Source organism: Camelus dromedarius, chromosome 13, assembly GCF_036321535.1.
Source record: "Camelus dromedarius isolate mCamDro1 chromosome 13, mCamDro1.pat, whole genome shotgun sequence".
NCBI lineage: Eukaryota > Metazoa > Chordata > Mammalia > Artiodactyla > Camelidae > Camelus > Camelus dromedarius.
Window position 1 is genome coordinate 50,381,699 of NC_087448.1, and position 15,193 is coordinate 50,396,891.

General features: G+C 35.2%; 1 protein-coding gene across 4 annotated transcripts in view; it reads right to left on the bottom strand.

Annotated features, from left to right (window-relative positions):
- The window catches only part of VWA8 (von Willebrand factor A domain containing 8), a 297,615-nt gene that overhangs the window by 185,414 nt on the left and 97,008 nt on the right, over window positions 1–15,193 (bottom strand). For all 4 annotated transcript variants that reach the window (XM_064493121.1, XM_064493122.1, XM_031466068.2 and 1 more), the window contains exons 17-18: window positions 10,239–10,354; window positions 2,813–2,919 (exon numbers count right to left, since the gene is read on the bottom strand). In XM_064493121.1, coding sequence (XP_064349191.1) covers window positions 2,813–2,919; window positions 10,239–10,354 — 223 coding nt within the window. The remainder of the gene's footprint in view (window positions 1–2,812; window positions 2,920–10,238; window positions 10,355–15,193) is intronic.

Consider the following 15,193-nt stretch of genomic DNA (forward strand, 5'->3'; position numbering starts at 1 on the left):
CAGTCCGAACAGAACATAATACAGCATCATTAATATATTGTGGACTCATCAAGGAATTTTAATCTAACATCCGAAAGAAATAAGCTTGAGGGTGGTAATAAAACATCACAGCTCTACATAAAAAGCTAACAAGCTCTACAAAATGGCTTTGTCCCCTATTTGCTTTATTTATTTATTTATTTATTTATTTATTTATTGGCAGGGGGTAAATAATTAGATGTCGATTTATTTTTAGAGGAGGTACTAGGGATTGAACACAGGACCTCGTGCATGCTAAGCATTGCTCTACTACTTAAGCTATATCCTCCTCCTCCCCTATTTGCTTTAAATAGTTGGTCTAGAACAGAATATGAGCTCCCTGAAGCCATTAGCCAATTTATTAGGAAACTAATAAATTTCTTGAAGTCAGGGAATATATCTCACATGTAGTCCCTACAGTAAGGAGATACGCATGCTCACTATCTGACACATTCCAAGGCCAATAATAATAACATAATAGTAGTAGTCGTTGTAGTAATGGTGGTCACAACAGAAGCTATCATTTACTGATGACCTTCTACGTGCCAGACCTCAGCTTCAGCTCAGTGTTTTCTCATTAATTTCATGTAAATCTCTCAACAAGGAGACAAGAATTACGAGGAAGCTAAGAAGAACGTACATAGTAATCTGCTTAAAATCACCCAGCTAGTATGGGTAGAGTTAAAAATAGAATTTAGTATATAGTCTGATGTGCTTTCTGCCACATGAACTCCAAATTATATTCCATCCTGTGGAAATACCCGAGCAAGCAAACAGACAATTACATTGCCTTAAACAATTGGCCCATCTTTTTTTCTAATCCTACTTCAAATAAGAAAATTGCTATTTTTGTGCTAAAGCACTTTGAAAGACAAGGGGAGAAAGCAACATTTACGTCTATGGAGTACTGTAAACAATTTTGAGCTAAAAATAACTAAACTGTCACACTGTTTAATCACTGTGGAGTGCTACACACTTGCTAAAGCACAGCAGAGCGGACCTCTCCTTCCAATAGATCTTTGCCATTTTCCTTCTATTCACAAGTTCTATAGGGAAGGAAAACCATGAGCTGCTGGGCTGAGAATCTGCTATTTATTGACTACTTTCAGGTCTCTGAAACAGACCCAATATAAAACTGTAAAGGGAAAGACCAGGATTATGGCAGTGAATTTACTACAGCCTCGTATGTTGAGATGACACACATGATTTCAGGTTCAAACAGCATCTGATACCACCTACAGTTTAGTTTATGGAACATACTTATTTAGGAGATTTAGGGCTTTAGGCTAATTTAATTCACTCAGCTAATGTCTATTGCTAAAATTTCAAGCTAGAAAAGAAAAATGCACTCAGAGAACAGTGATGTTCCCCGGGAAAAAGCTGGCTAGCTATCTTCTAAGAAATCTCATAGGATGGCATTATTTTGGGAAATTGGTCAACATCTTTAGTATGGCAGACTCAAAACCTGATTTTATCATTACAACTGAGGGCAAACCTAACTCTCAGGAGAATATTAAAGACATATATTTTGATCTATACATAAATCCGGATATATAAAACCAGAATTGCAATATATCACATTGCAATGAAAACTATGACTTTCCTATAGACTATATGAGACATTGATTGCCATATCAGCATATTATTTGGAGGGAGACTTGCATGAAAAGCCAAATCCTCATTAGAAGGTTGTTTGGTGAACCTTGGCCTCAGAACAAAGAGAAATGAATTACATGAATTTTCCTTACAAGAGAGATGATTTTAAAGGTGAATGGGACCAGATGAGTCAAAAGTCTCTTCCTTAACCTAGGTTCCTTAGCTCCTACACAAGGCTCAGATGGAAATGGCTAACACTGGCCTGTTACCAAGACTAAACAATCTATAATTTGAATGATGCAGTCTTTCTTCAGATATGTTGAAGGATTCAATCAAGTAACATTATGAATCTCCCCAAGTCCCAGAGTTATTCTGTCTCTTTGTGTTGGCTCTGCATTATCTGTACCCAGATCCATCACAATGTTAAATTTATAATTTTACTCTAAAAATGTCATCTTATTCCCTTAATATCAAATTCTTGTCTCAGGGGAGCCCTAACTGTTAAAAACATCTAGTGCAAAGAGAGCCACAATAAGTTCCGTTTAGAGAGTGATCACAAATGGGATATTTTGATAAGTTAGGTGATTAACCTCAAAAAATAGAGACCCTTTCATTGTGCTCTAAATGAAGAATAGGGTGTTTTAATAGGAAGATCTAAACCTCCCCCAAACTCAAACTATACTTATGGTTATCCAGAAGAAAAATATCACAAGAGACAGCACAGGTAGAAATGGAAGGAGTAAGAAGCCATGAAATGGTACTGTGAATATTATTTTAGTCCACATCAACCTAGAACAGTTTCCCAAACATGTCCTGTAGGACACTGATGGTCCTCAAAATGTAAATGTTGTGCAAAGAAAACAGAACTCTAGATCCTATGATGAAATACATTTGGAATAAAAGGTAAAACAAAATTACACATTTATCTGCAGTAGGAATTCTTCGAGCCTTTAATATATTCATGTCAATTAGAGGACCTGTATCTGGTATGGACTGAAATAAAGGAAATATTCTAAGATTTAACTTGTAAGTGGGTTTCAAACTTCTTTATTTAAATAAAAGATTTATTTCTTCAACCCAATACATATAACAAAGTGAGGAGAAACCAAAAACATTTTAATTGAAATTAAAATAATAAATAATACAAATGTTTCATCATTATTATTTCACTTAAGAAAGAAACAAATCAAACACTTACATTTGTAATCCTCTAATTCTCGTTCCAGGTTATTATCGGTACTTCTTTCTATTGCAGAATCTGCCAGATTTTTTTCTAACGCTGACCTTGCAAGACTTGGTAAAAACCTGGTGGGGTGGGAAGGATGCACTGATCAAGTCACAGCTCTCTGTGATTCGTAAACACCTTTTGACACTTAGACAGACAGACACATAGATATTCTCACTCTTACTAATTACAACCAAATAAGGATGATCAGTCTTGATCTGTGAAATCTAAATAATAAAATATTTTAGAATAAATATAAACTTTAGTATGTGTGAAGATGAAGTAGATGTTTGCTGAATCTCTTTTAATAAGGAAAACTCGTATGTAATTAGCAGTATTCTTTTATATACAACATTTTGCAGGACGAGAGTTAAAAAAACTTGCTTTTTAAAATGGATTCAGTATACCTCATAAATCTTGTTTATCATTTAACTGACTTTTCAAATTTTCTTAAATAGATAAAACCACCACACTTTAACCTGCTCCAAATTGGCAATCACAAAATCAAAGTAGTGGAGGTGGACTAATGAGGTTTTCTTTGTTTTCTAACACGAATTATTAGATGACTTTAAGATTATGCAGCTAGGTTTTCCCCTTCTATTTAAAAAATATACCTGCTTCTCTATTCTGTATGTATGTTGTCCAAACAGCAATCTGGTGAGGGACAGAGGTATTCTTCATTTACAGATAGATGGTGTGAACATCACGGGCTTAGAATGTGAAAGCAGTTTCCCACCCACACAAAGTTCTATCTGGAATTTATGATCACAAGTGAGTCTGTAGACATGCTTTTTAATCCACAGCTACCTGTGCTACATCACTATAAACTACTTCTATGTGCCATGATGTCCCAAATAAACATACTAAGAACCCAGACTTCTAATTTAGGTTTTCCAGAGCTCTAAATCTTTGGTGGTGGTTCCCACAGCTTGAGCAGAAGCTCTAATAAATGAGAGTTGGTGTGAGCAAGAAGGCAAAAGGATGAGTGGGTAAACAACTGCTGGGTTTCCAGTTATTGTAACAATCCAAACCGCACATCTGAAGCCAACTCTCTCTCACCTCCTGCCTCATTTTGGTTTTATATAATTCTAGGCCAGTAGCTCATCAGTTCAGCATCAAGTCATTTACTGCTGTTCATCTCCGACCTTTCATCATAGTTCTAAGATTGTTGCCTTTTCAAAACCAAGCCTTATCTCTCAGACCCAATAACTGGGCTTTTATCTTGTTTCCTGAGCCCTTGTCTTGGCACCTTGCCCCACCCGCATCTCACCACTATCTCACGAACTAGAGTCTGGCCTGGTTACATTAGGCCCTGCAGCTGCATCTCCATTACTTCCTGTCAAACCACCTTGATTGACAATGACCACTTTCAATCTTAGACATCGTGTGCTATTCCCAGAACACCATGACATCTATATAGGTTGTCTGTCAACACATCCTCACATTGCTCCTGTATTGGAACACTTCTAGATTGCCCTCCAAAGCCTGTAGAGGACAGCAAATAAGGCATGTGTGCCTCCCATTCAATGGCAGTGACAGGCATTGTTTGCAATATGGTACCCTTCCATGCTGAGCTGGAACGTGCTTCAGAATTACTTTCAGCCTTACACTCAGACAGCACTACTAAATAATCAGAGGTAACATGGAATTTGAAATATATTTACCTCTAGAACCTACATTCTAAAAGATATTAGCCCACCTAACAGATGAGGAGAATGCAGCATATCAGGTGATATGAGGCCAGACCTTACTTTTTTCCCACATTTTAAGGGATGATTTAATTGCTTCCTTTCTCATTGTTCAGTGATATTTTCTAATTGTTTTTTTCTCTTCTTCTGTGGCCTTTGGTAAAAAGAAATGGATAAGTGAAAAAATATCATTCTATACCACCTTCCTATAACCAAAGCAATCACATATCCTGTTACAAAGTTTTCAAGTATATTTATCACTATTATGAGTGTTGTCATCTCTTAAAAATCATTATTATTATCTTCATTGACTACCAGCATAAAGCAATTAGAAAGTCTAGTCTTGTTATAAGAAAGTCTCTACTCTTGGTTATAGAAAACTGAAGAAAGATTCAATCACATTCTGGGAAACAGAAACAGAAGTAGTTACTGTAGGCAAACTCAAATAATTGTCTTTTTCACAGAAATGGGATAGGATCTAGAGATTAAGGAATAAAATAAGATTTTTTAGAATGGTAGCATAAGCTAGAAAAAGGAAAGGGGATGCCCTCAGATCACCACTTGGGAGGCTGGTAATAGCAGTAAGAGTGTGAGAAAAAGACTGAGGGGCTCAGTGGATATCAGGCAGCTGCTGATTTCTATTGAATATATAATTAATTTACACCTGATTTTAAATTTTATATTTATAAATAGTATTGGAATATTTATGTTAACATGGTCCACCCTATTTATAAATTTAATTTGTTAATATTTGTGAGTTATTAAATTTCTCAGCAAGGTTTTGTTTGCTAATTGAGACTTCTGAAATATTTAAAAGGAAACATATATATAAAATTTATCAATAAATTTCAAATGTTTAAAGATATTTAATTTAGCTAAGCTTTATAAGTGGGACCAAACTTTTTTTGGAGGCCCATAAAAGTATTTAAGGTCTGCTAGACTTTACAGAGTAAGCTGAGTAGCAGAAAAATCTAAATCTAGATTTTTGAAATTATAGCTTTAAAAAACTGAACAGCAGTTTTTAAACCAAAGATAAATTGCTGAACAGACTTTCCTGCAAACAAAATCATTCTTCAGAAAAATGAAAAATTCACATCCACAAGAATCATTATAATAATTTAACATTGTGCGTTAATTCTACCAGGCTTGTAATTTTAAAAAATTAACTAGCTAGTAGTTTAAACAGTGGAAATTTTATATAAATATTACTCATTTTATGTGACAAGGGAATTTTGAAAAATATTATGGATAAACTAAGTTTTTGGAGAATGGAAAATCTGCTCAATTACCTCAATGTCAAAGGCAGTTAATCTTCATTTCTGATTAAATTCTTACAACTCTGCTTAAAATTTCTGTGCCAAAGGATCATCATTCCAAGATTTTCCAAAACTAAATAATTTAATGGAGTGCAAAATACTTGAATGGAGTAAAACTCTTATTATAGTGATTTCTAATTAACTCTTCTACGATAAAGCAATTTTTGGAATGCAGAACACCCGGTATCCTCCTCACCTTCTAAATTTTCGTCCTTTTGGCCTCTTAGGTTTCCAACTACCTAGAAATTAATTATGCATCTAGTCCCAAGTCTTGACGTACATATTACCGGCTATGAGAGGGGTTTACAGAGCCATTCCCTCGGATGAAGAAATGTTCCAGTCTGAATTCAACTGGTATAAACAAATAAACGAAAAATATTTTAAAAGTTAAATTAACAAGATTTTAAAAAGCCAAGCTAACATTGAATAAATTTAATGTTTAACAAGTTTAGGCTAGAGAACTTCTTTTGATTTTGTCTGCTTAATAGACTTTATAAATATAAATCATATTAATTTTTGTTTTAAAATTTTCTATGAAATTCAGTTTCTTTTTCACTACTTCAATATGGAATGAGGTCACTTAAAAAAAAAACTTTATGCACTGATTATTTTTTTTGTTCCTTCTTGTCATTGTGCTACCCTGAAGAGAAGGTTAGTAAAAAGGCTTTCTACTCTGTAGCCTTGCTAAAGTCAACATATGATGCATAAACAAGATAGCTATTTTACTATTTGGAAAGGGCTATGGGGTGGTAACAAAACAGAATTTTACTGTGGTCAGTTGACAACACTGGAGAACACAGCTATTTGATTCAGTGAAATACGTGTATGAGCATGAAAAGATTTTTAGTTTTTAAATATTTTTAACCATGAACTATTTCAAGCATACAGAAAATTACAGAGACTATTAGGCATTTTATTCATCTCTCTCCATTCCTGGAGGTAACTCTTACCCTGAAATTGGTATATATCTTTCTTTTCCGTATTTTTATTTTGCTGTATATGTGAGTAAAAAATATACTGCACTTCTGTTGTATTTAACATCTTCTATAAATGGCATCCTAAACCAAATCTCCCCTTGCAAACTGTTTTTTTCACTTGATATTAATTTGTCATGATCCATACCTGTTGACACATGTAGATCTACTTCATTTTAACTGATGTATAGCACTTCATTATATGAATATGTCAATGTATATATTCATTCCCTAATGATGGACTGACAGGCTATTTTCAATTTTCATTCTTACAAACAATGATGTAATAAACAGTCTTTCTACAGGCCTCCTTATTGCATACATATTAAGTCTACCTTTAAGGTGATACCAAGAAGTAGAACTGTTAATTCATAGAGTATTAATATATTAAGGGACAAAGATACTGCGAGATCAACTCCAACCTGATGGCCATCCCAACAGCATTAATGAAATTCCATTTCCTTCTGCTCATGAAAAATGTTAATTTTTATAGGTAAAAATTGTAAAAGTATAAAATGATAGCTGATTATTGTTTGAAATTTCATTTCCCTGATCAATAATAAAGTTGAGCATCTTTTCAAATGTTTGATGGTCATCTGAATTAACTTTTCTGTGAATATCTCTTAATCCTTTTCCCATTTAGGGGTGATGCTTTTAGCTCATTAATTTGGATACTTTATCATTCATGAATATCAATGCTTTTGTGATTATAAATCTTGTAAACATATCTTAGTTTGTGACTTATAACTTGTAGAGTGGTTTATAGTGTTTTTATTGTGTATCTTGATTTTATACTTTTGTATGGGACAAAGTAGATATTTTTTTATTTTTAACCATATATTGACAAGTCAAACCATTCCCATACTGATTTATAATGCTACCTCTAACATCTACTAAGTTCTCAGAAATATGTGGGTCTGTTTCAGGGCTCTGTAGTCTCTTCTAATAGCCTATTTATCTTTTCTTGCACCAATATCACACTTAAAATAAATCTAACTTTATAATGAATCATGATATCTGATAGAGAAAGTACAGCTCCTAAATCTTCCTCAAAATTTCTTTAGATATGATTGGCCTGTTATATTTCCATGCCAGTTTTAAGATCAGCTTGTCAAATTCACTATAACTGAGGGAGGCAGGGAACTAAGGACCCGAAACTCAGACTCATTAACTAGAGACTTTTTTAAAATCAAAAAGCCACCTTGAAGGAACAGAAAGATCTGATTAGTTATAATCTGTATGACCACATTGTGTAAGGGTCCCACTTGCTTGATCTAGCTTGACTACATTATTTTAGCCTGACTACAGTGTTTGAGGGTCCCTAGTTACTTAACTTTGTTTTTGCAGAGTGTTTGTTCCACAGAGCAGAACAAGCTGGATAACTGATAAATATATATATATATACATACACATATATAAATATATATATACTTATCAATTATATATTATATTTACTATTAATTTGGGGAAAACAAGCAGCTTGATAGTACTTAATCTTCCCTTCCATGAACATTGTATAGTTTCTCATTTATTTAATAAGCCTTTTACAGCTTTCAATAAAGATTTATGCTTTTCTCCATAAAAGCCTTTTATGTCACTCATGTCACTCATTAGATTTATTCTTAAGTGCTCAAAGCTTTCTACTATTAATTTGAATGGTATTATTTTTTAAAATTAGATTTCCCCATTGACTGTTACTGGAATATAGAAATATCACTGATTTGGATGCATAAGTAGTCTCACTGTACCCTACTTGTATATGTAGTTCACATGCAGTGTCTCTTGAATTTTTTATGTAGCCAATCACATAACCTTGGGATTAAAGTACAGAAAGCTGACATTCTTGTTTTGTTCCTAACCCTAAATGTGTCAAGTATTTTACCATAAGAATGTTTGCTATAAATTTTTAGTAGATATCCTTTATCAGATTAAAGAATTTCCCTTCTATTAATGGTTTACTAAGAATACTGTTTGCTTATTTTTGCTTTGATTTGTTTTTAAGTTTGGCTGTTGGGTTTTATCAAATCTTTTTTAGTAATTTATTGAAATGATTTTTTTTCACACTAATATGTTAATATGGTAAATTTTAAAAAAGAATATTGAACTTTGTTCACACTCTTGAGATAATTCCAAATTGCATATGATTTAAATATATATATATGTATAGTTACATTTGGTTTGTTAGTATTTCTTTTATGATTTTCATATCTATTCCAAGAATTTGATTTATAATTTTCCTTTCATACATTATTTTTGTCTGGCTTAGTTATCAAGATTTGCTGTGTTTTCATTGTTTGTCTCTTCTCTAGAATGCTTTGGGTATGATTATTTCCTTCATTCCAAAGTATTATTTTCCCTTAGGATCTGAACTGGTGTATATTGTTTAGCGTTGACTACTTACTTCTGTTAACACATACCTATAACCAAGCTCTGACTAAGAAAACACTGGGTACATAATGAATCTATCACTCTGCACATATTTTCTTCAGTATTTGATCCTTAAAAATAGGGAACTGAAGCACTTTTTTCAAATTTTCATTTGGAAGTCTAATATTAATCTACTTAAAAAAGGAGAATCAATTTGATTATTTCTCATAATTATCAGTTACTCAAAGATTTACACTAAAGACAATGAAAATGAGCATCATTTTAGCCTCATTTCACAAGACAGAAAAATTCAAGTTGCAACACAAGGAGCTAGCTTTAACTACAAGAAAAATTGTTCACTAAACTGAAAATTTATAGAGGGCAGTTAGAGATTCTCCAAAGCTGAAAATAGACTTTTAATCTCTTTAATATATCAAGGAATGAATGGACGAAAGTCATAAGCACCATAAAAATAATTATCAGACCATAAGAAAAGAGTCTAAAAAAAACCTCTGAGAAATGGATACTGTTATTATTCTTTTCTTATTATTCTTTTAGTACAGTTTCATGCAAGTATGAATTTGTAAGGAAATTCCATTAAGCCATTGTCTTATAATAATTTCCAAACAAGTATGAAAAATATTAGTGTAGACTGAAAAACATATTAGCTTTGTTAAATTTAGGCAATAAGACAGTAGTACCAAGCATGGAAAATCCCAACGCAAATTTGGAAGGTGCTAAGTATAATGCTTGAGAGACTTGTTCAGAAGACACATGAACCAGCATTCAAATATCACTTGTTTACTACTTTCACTTGTTTACTACTGTCTGACTTGAGTGACTTCAGAGTTTTCTCATCTATAAAAACCTCTTTAATTTCTTGTTATGCCTAAGGAAGATTACATATATTCTAAAGACTGAACACAAGGTTAAAACAGCTACATATTCAGACCGATATTTTTTCCAGACCTCTGAGTACAGACTATCAAACTTACATTACTGTTTTAGCAAAGACCCAGAAACTTGAATTCAGCGCCAGAACAGAATACGGTACCTGGAAAGGCAGGCTTTGGTGACAGCACTGTGAAGGTTTTCATTAGGGTGCTGTGACAGCCGACGAGAAATCCTCAACAGCTGTCTGGTAGAAAGTGATGCTGCCAACGACTGTGCCTGTCAAACAGCAAAAACAGGCTGTTACAAGTCCTGTTTCAACTTGTTGAAAGTCCCTTTGGATGTGTATCAGAATAGAATTCTTTATTCCAGAAGGACAAGGCCAAACTTAAAACAAATAAGTACTGTTAATGAATTACAAATAAAACAAACAGAAACCGATTTACACTTAAAACATCCTTAAAGACAGTTTTAAAAAAAATCATAGAAACATGTCTATTAATTAAATTCAATTAAAGTTCTGTGTATACATTTTTTTTTGGGGGGGGGGAGGGTCGTGGAGGTGGATGGAGGAAAGATATTGCATGAGTCCTTGTGTATAATTAACTATTTGTTCATTCTTTTTCCTGTTTACACAAAGCCAAATTGTTCAGATAGCGAGAAAATGCTTAGGGCTTTAAGTAAATTTATGTCTTCTGAAACAGAAAAAAGAAGTTGTGGACAATTTAAGCTGCTGACCACAGAGATGTCCACCAGTTGTCACTTGGGTGGCAGTTTACAGTATGGAATCCTTCCCCTACACTATAAGAATAATTTCACTTTGTGTTCTTAATCTTCCCCAAATCCCATTAATAGAACTCAGGACATGGTAAGTACCAATAAATATTTGTTGACTTGAGTATGAAATTATCTTAGTAGGCAGCATAATGCAATTGTAAAGTTTATAAGCTCCCGAGTCAGACAAACCAGCCTTCCATTGATTAGCTGTGTGTCCTTGGCAAATTATTTAATCTCTTCAAGCCCTGGCTTCCTCATCTTTAAAATGGCAATAATAATGCCTTCACTCACCTAATTCCTAACTTGGCAACATTAGAAGATAGTGACTTTCACTGAAAAACGAGAGAAGAACTTTTGAAATAACCAGCCCATTGGGAGGGCAGAAGAGGCCAGGGTGAAATGTCACAGAGTGTGAAAGGGCAGTAAAGTGGCCCGAGCACCGGAGGAAATGGAGACGGGGACATTATGAAATTAACAAAGGGTTGGGAACGGATGGTGGGAGGATGTCAAAGCTACACTGCATACTTGCTCCTCTTAACACTTCACTTAAGGTCATCTCTGCATGTCCCAAGGAAGAAAAACATGAATTGATTTCTCCTTCCTCATGTATTTCACAGCTCCAAGAGATGCTGGTCTGCTGTCATTAGTGTTATATTTCAGCCAAAACACGGGCTAAAGAGTCCTTTGGGGACTAGGTTAGGAGCAGGAACACCATTTATGACATACCCTTTTTTCTACTGAAAAACACACTCTAAGTTTCAAAGAACTCATAAGCAAACATTTGGTTCATACTTTTTCAACAAATTTGCATTCTAGACATGGAGACAATATTTAAATATAAGAAAGCGCAAAATGCAATTCAAAATAGCATATAATTTAATGCCAAAATAAGTGGAGCACTTGACAACTGCTAGAGGGGCTTAAAATGTTCAAGTGGGCAGGAGGAATGCTATGAACAAAGGCATGAAAGCAACAGGAACAGAAATACATGCAGAATGTGAGGAAACCAGCCCAGCTTTATTAGAGGGTCCTGCTGGAAAGCTTGCTCCCAAATAACAAAGACCTGTGAGTCACCCTGTGAGGCGCTTGGCCTTTCTTCTAATGGCAATAGGATTTTGTTATGTGCAAAGTAGTGACATGATTTCAGAAAGACTAACTTGGCGGTAGTATGTAACGTAGTTGAAGGTCAGAGAGAACTGAGACAGGAAACAGAGAGCTACTTCAATTACCTGTCTATACAAAGATAAAGTCCTACAGTAAGGTTATTGCCAATAAGAATGGATCAAATAAATGTTTCAAAAGGCTTGGTAGCTGATGGATATGAGAAAGAAGGACGGATATGAGAAAGCAGGAAGGGTTGAAGATAAGATTGTTTCAGCCAGTATGACTGAAAGTATCAGAAATTAAATATGATTCAGCAATTCCCATCCTTAATGCTTGAGACCAAGAAACATTCCTATTTTAATCACGGAAAATGTTTGACAAATGACTCCAACCAAAGGATTCTTACGACAAGAGTCCTATTAAACTGTATGGTAACTTTCTAGGTTACAATATTCTAATCTCATTCTAAGCATGACTCTGAATTCAGCCTTCCCATTTCACTCCAATGATCAGTAAGGACTTCTCATGAATTTGAAAAATATCAAATCAGCTGATAATATCACAATGCTTTGTAGTAATATCCAGTGTTAAATCATAAAGACATTATAGGCTGAGCATTTAAGTGCTGAAACAAGGGTTTGGCTATTTCTGCTCTCATGTTAACATCAATTAAAAACTGAGAATGTAATTTAATTTAAAAATCCTAATGTACTGAACATTTAAAATATCAAATTTCTAACTTCAGTTTTATCTAGCAAAAACAAAGGGTGAGGATGTGAGCACATTCTCTTAGTTGCCATGGTTATTCAGTTTAAAGAGCACACCTCAAGGGATTTTTTTTGGATTAACATAATTAATAATAGCAACTCAGCTTAAAATTTGAAGGGTCTGATAAAAATTATTAAAAATAAATTTTCTTTTTTTCCTCTTAAAGAATCATTTCTTTTATGAAAATGTAAGTTCCCAGGGAGAGAAGACCCTAGGGATGATCTGTTAATAAGTTATTAATTAATTAATTAATCAATTTCATCAAACGTTTATTAAGTTTCTACTATATGCCGGGCAGGCACCAGGATGGGAAATGGGAATAAAAGAATGAACAACATCAGCTTCAGGGAGTTCAAATACTCATTGGTGAGACAAATAAACTGTGACAGAGCTGCAATACGTCAATGTCAGAAGCATATGCCAAGTGTCAAGAGAGCAGACTGGCAATAAAGTTTACTCCTGCTTTGGGGCGTGAGGGAGACCAGCCAGAACAGGGACCTGAGGGACAGTGGACAGGGAGAAAGCACGTTCCGGGCATCATCTTTCCAGAGCAGAGGCATTTGGAAATAGCAGGAAGGGAAGTGTGGGAGAACTGAGGGTGCTTCAAGAGAGACTGTAGGAAATGAAGCTGGAAGAGCAGCTTAAGGTCAGATGGAACTCCGTGGGCACACTGGGTAGGTCGTCTTTCAGTCAATAGGCCAAGAGGACCCATCCCTGGACAGTTGTAAAGAAGGGGAAGAACTCAGGAAGTGGATCTGGAAATGATCACTCCAGGGACAGCATACAAGGGTCATTCATTTATTTCTTTAACAGATATTTATTGAATATTCCATTACATAGGAGGTAAAGTTTCAGATGCTGGGGATAAAGCAGGGACTAAAACAAAAACCCCTGCCATCCTGGAACTAAACATCATTCAAAAGTCCACAAATGACAAATGCTGGAGAGGCTGTGGAGAAAAGGGAACCCTCCTACACTGCTGGTGGGAATGCAGTTTGGTACAGCCACTGTGGAAAACAGTATGGAGATTCCTCAAAAGACTAGAAACAGACTTACCATATGACCCAGGAATCCCACTCCTGGGCTTATATCCAGAAGGAACCCTACTTCAGGATGACACCTGCACCCCAATGCTCATAGCAGCACTATTGACAATAGCCAAGACATGGAAACAGCCTAAATGTCCATCGACAGGTGACTGGATAAAGAAGAGTGGTATATTTATACAATGGAATACTACTCAGCCATAAAAACTGACAACATAACACCATTTGCAACAACATGGATGCTCCTGGAGAATGTCATTCTAAATGAAGTAAGCCAGAAAGAGAAAGAAAAATACCATATGAGATCACTCATATGTGGAATCTAAAAAAAAAAAAAGCATAAATATAGAACAGAAATAGACTCATAGACATAGAATACAGACCTGTGGTTGCCAAGGCGTCGGGGGTGGGGAGAGAGACTGGGATTTCAAAATTGTAGAATAGATAAACAAGATTATACTGTATAGCACAGGGAAATATATACAAGGTCTTATGGTAGCTCACAGAGAAAGGAATGTGACAATGAATATATATACATGTTCATGTGTAACTGAAAAATTGTGCTCTACACTGGAATTTGACACAACATTGTAAAATGATTATAAATCAATAAAAAATGTTAAAAAAAAACAAAAAAAACCCTGTCATCCTGGAACTAAAGTCTGAGTGAGGGAAAACAGACAATAAAAAAATAAGTGAGTAAAACATACATTATGTCAAAGGGTGATAAGCATCATGAAGCTCTTTAAAGCACAAAGAGAGAATGAAACAGGGAGGAAATGTGATGCTAGAGTGCTTCAGGAAGACCTCACTGAAAAGGTGACATCTGAGCAAATCATGCGAGGGAGCAAATGTGCAGCTTCCTGGGCCGAGGAAACACCAAGTGGCAAGGGCTCTGAGGCAGACACTTGTGTGTTCAAGGATCAACAAAGAGAACGGTGTAGCTGAAAAAAATGAGTAAGGGGAAAGTAACTGGAGATGAGGTCCCAGAGGTAACTGGTCGCAGAGGAGGGCTGTGACAGCTGGAAAATGGTCCCTCCTAAGGATATCCACATCCTAATCCCTACAACCTGCAAATTTTGCCTCCTATGGTGAAGGGACTTTGCATATAACATCAGAGTAAAGAGTCTGAGATGTGGAGATCATCCTGGGTTATTTAGGTGGCCCGGTCCCTAAACGAAGTCATATGTATCCTTGTAAAAGGGAGTCAGAGAGAGATTTAACACAGAAACACAGAAGAGAAGGTGATATAAAGATGAAGGCAGAGACTGAAGCAATGAAGTCAAAAGTCAAGGAATGCTGGCAGCCACCAGAAACCAGAAGTGGCAAGGAATGGATTCTCCCATTGAGCCCCTAGGAGTGTGACCCTGCTGACACCTTGATTTCAGCTCAGTGATACCCATCGCAAACTTCTGGCTTCCAG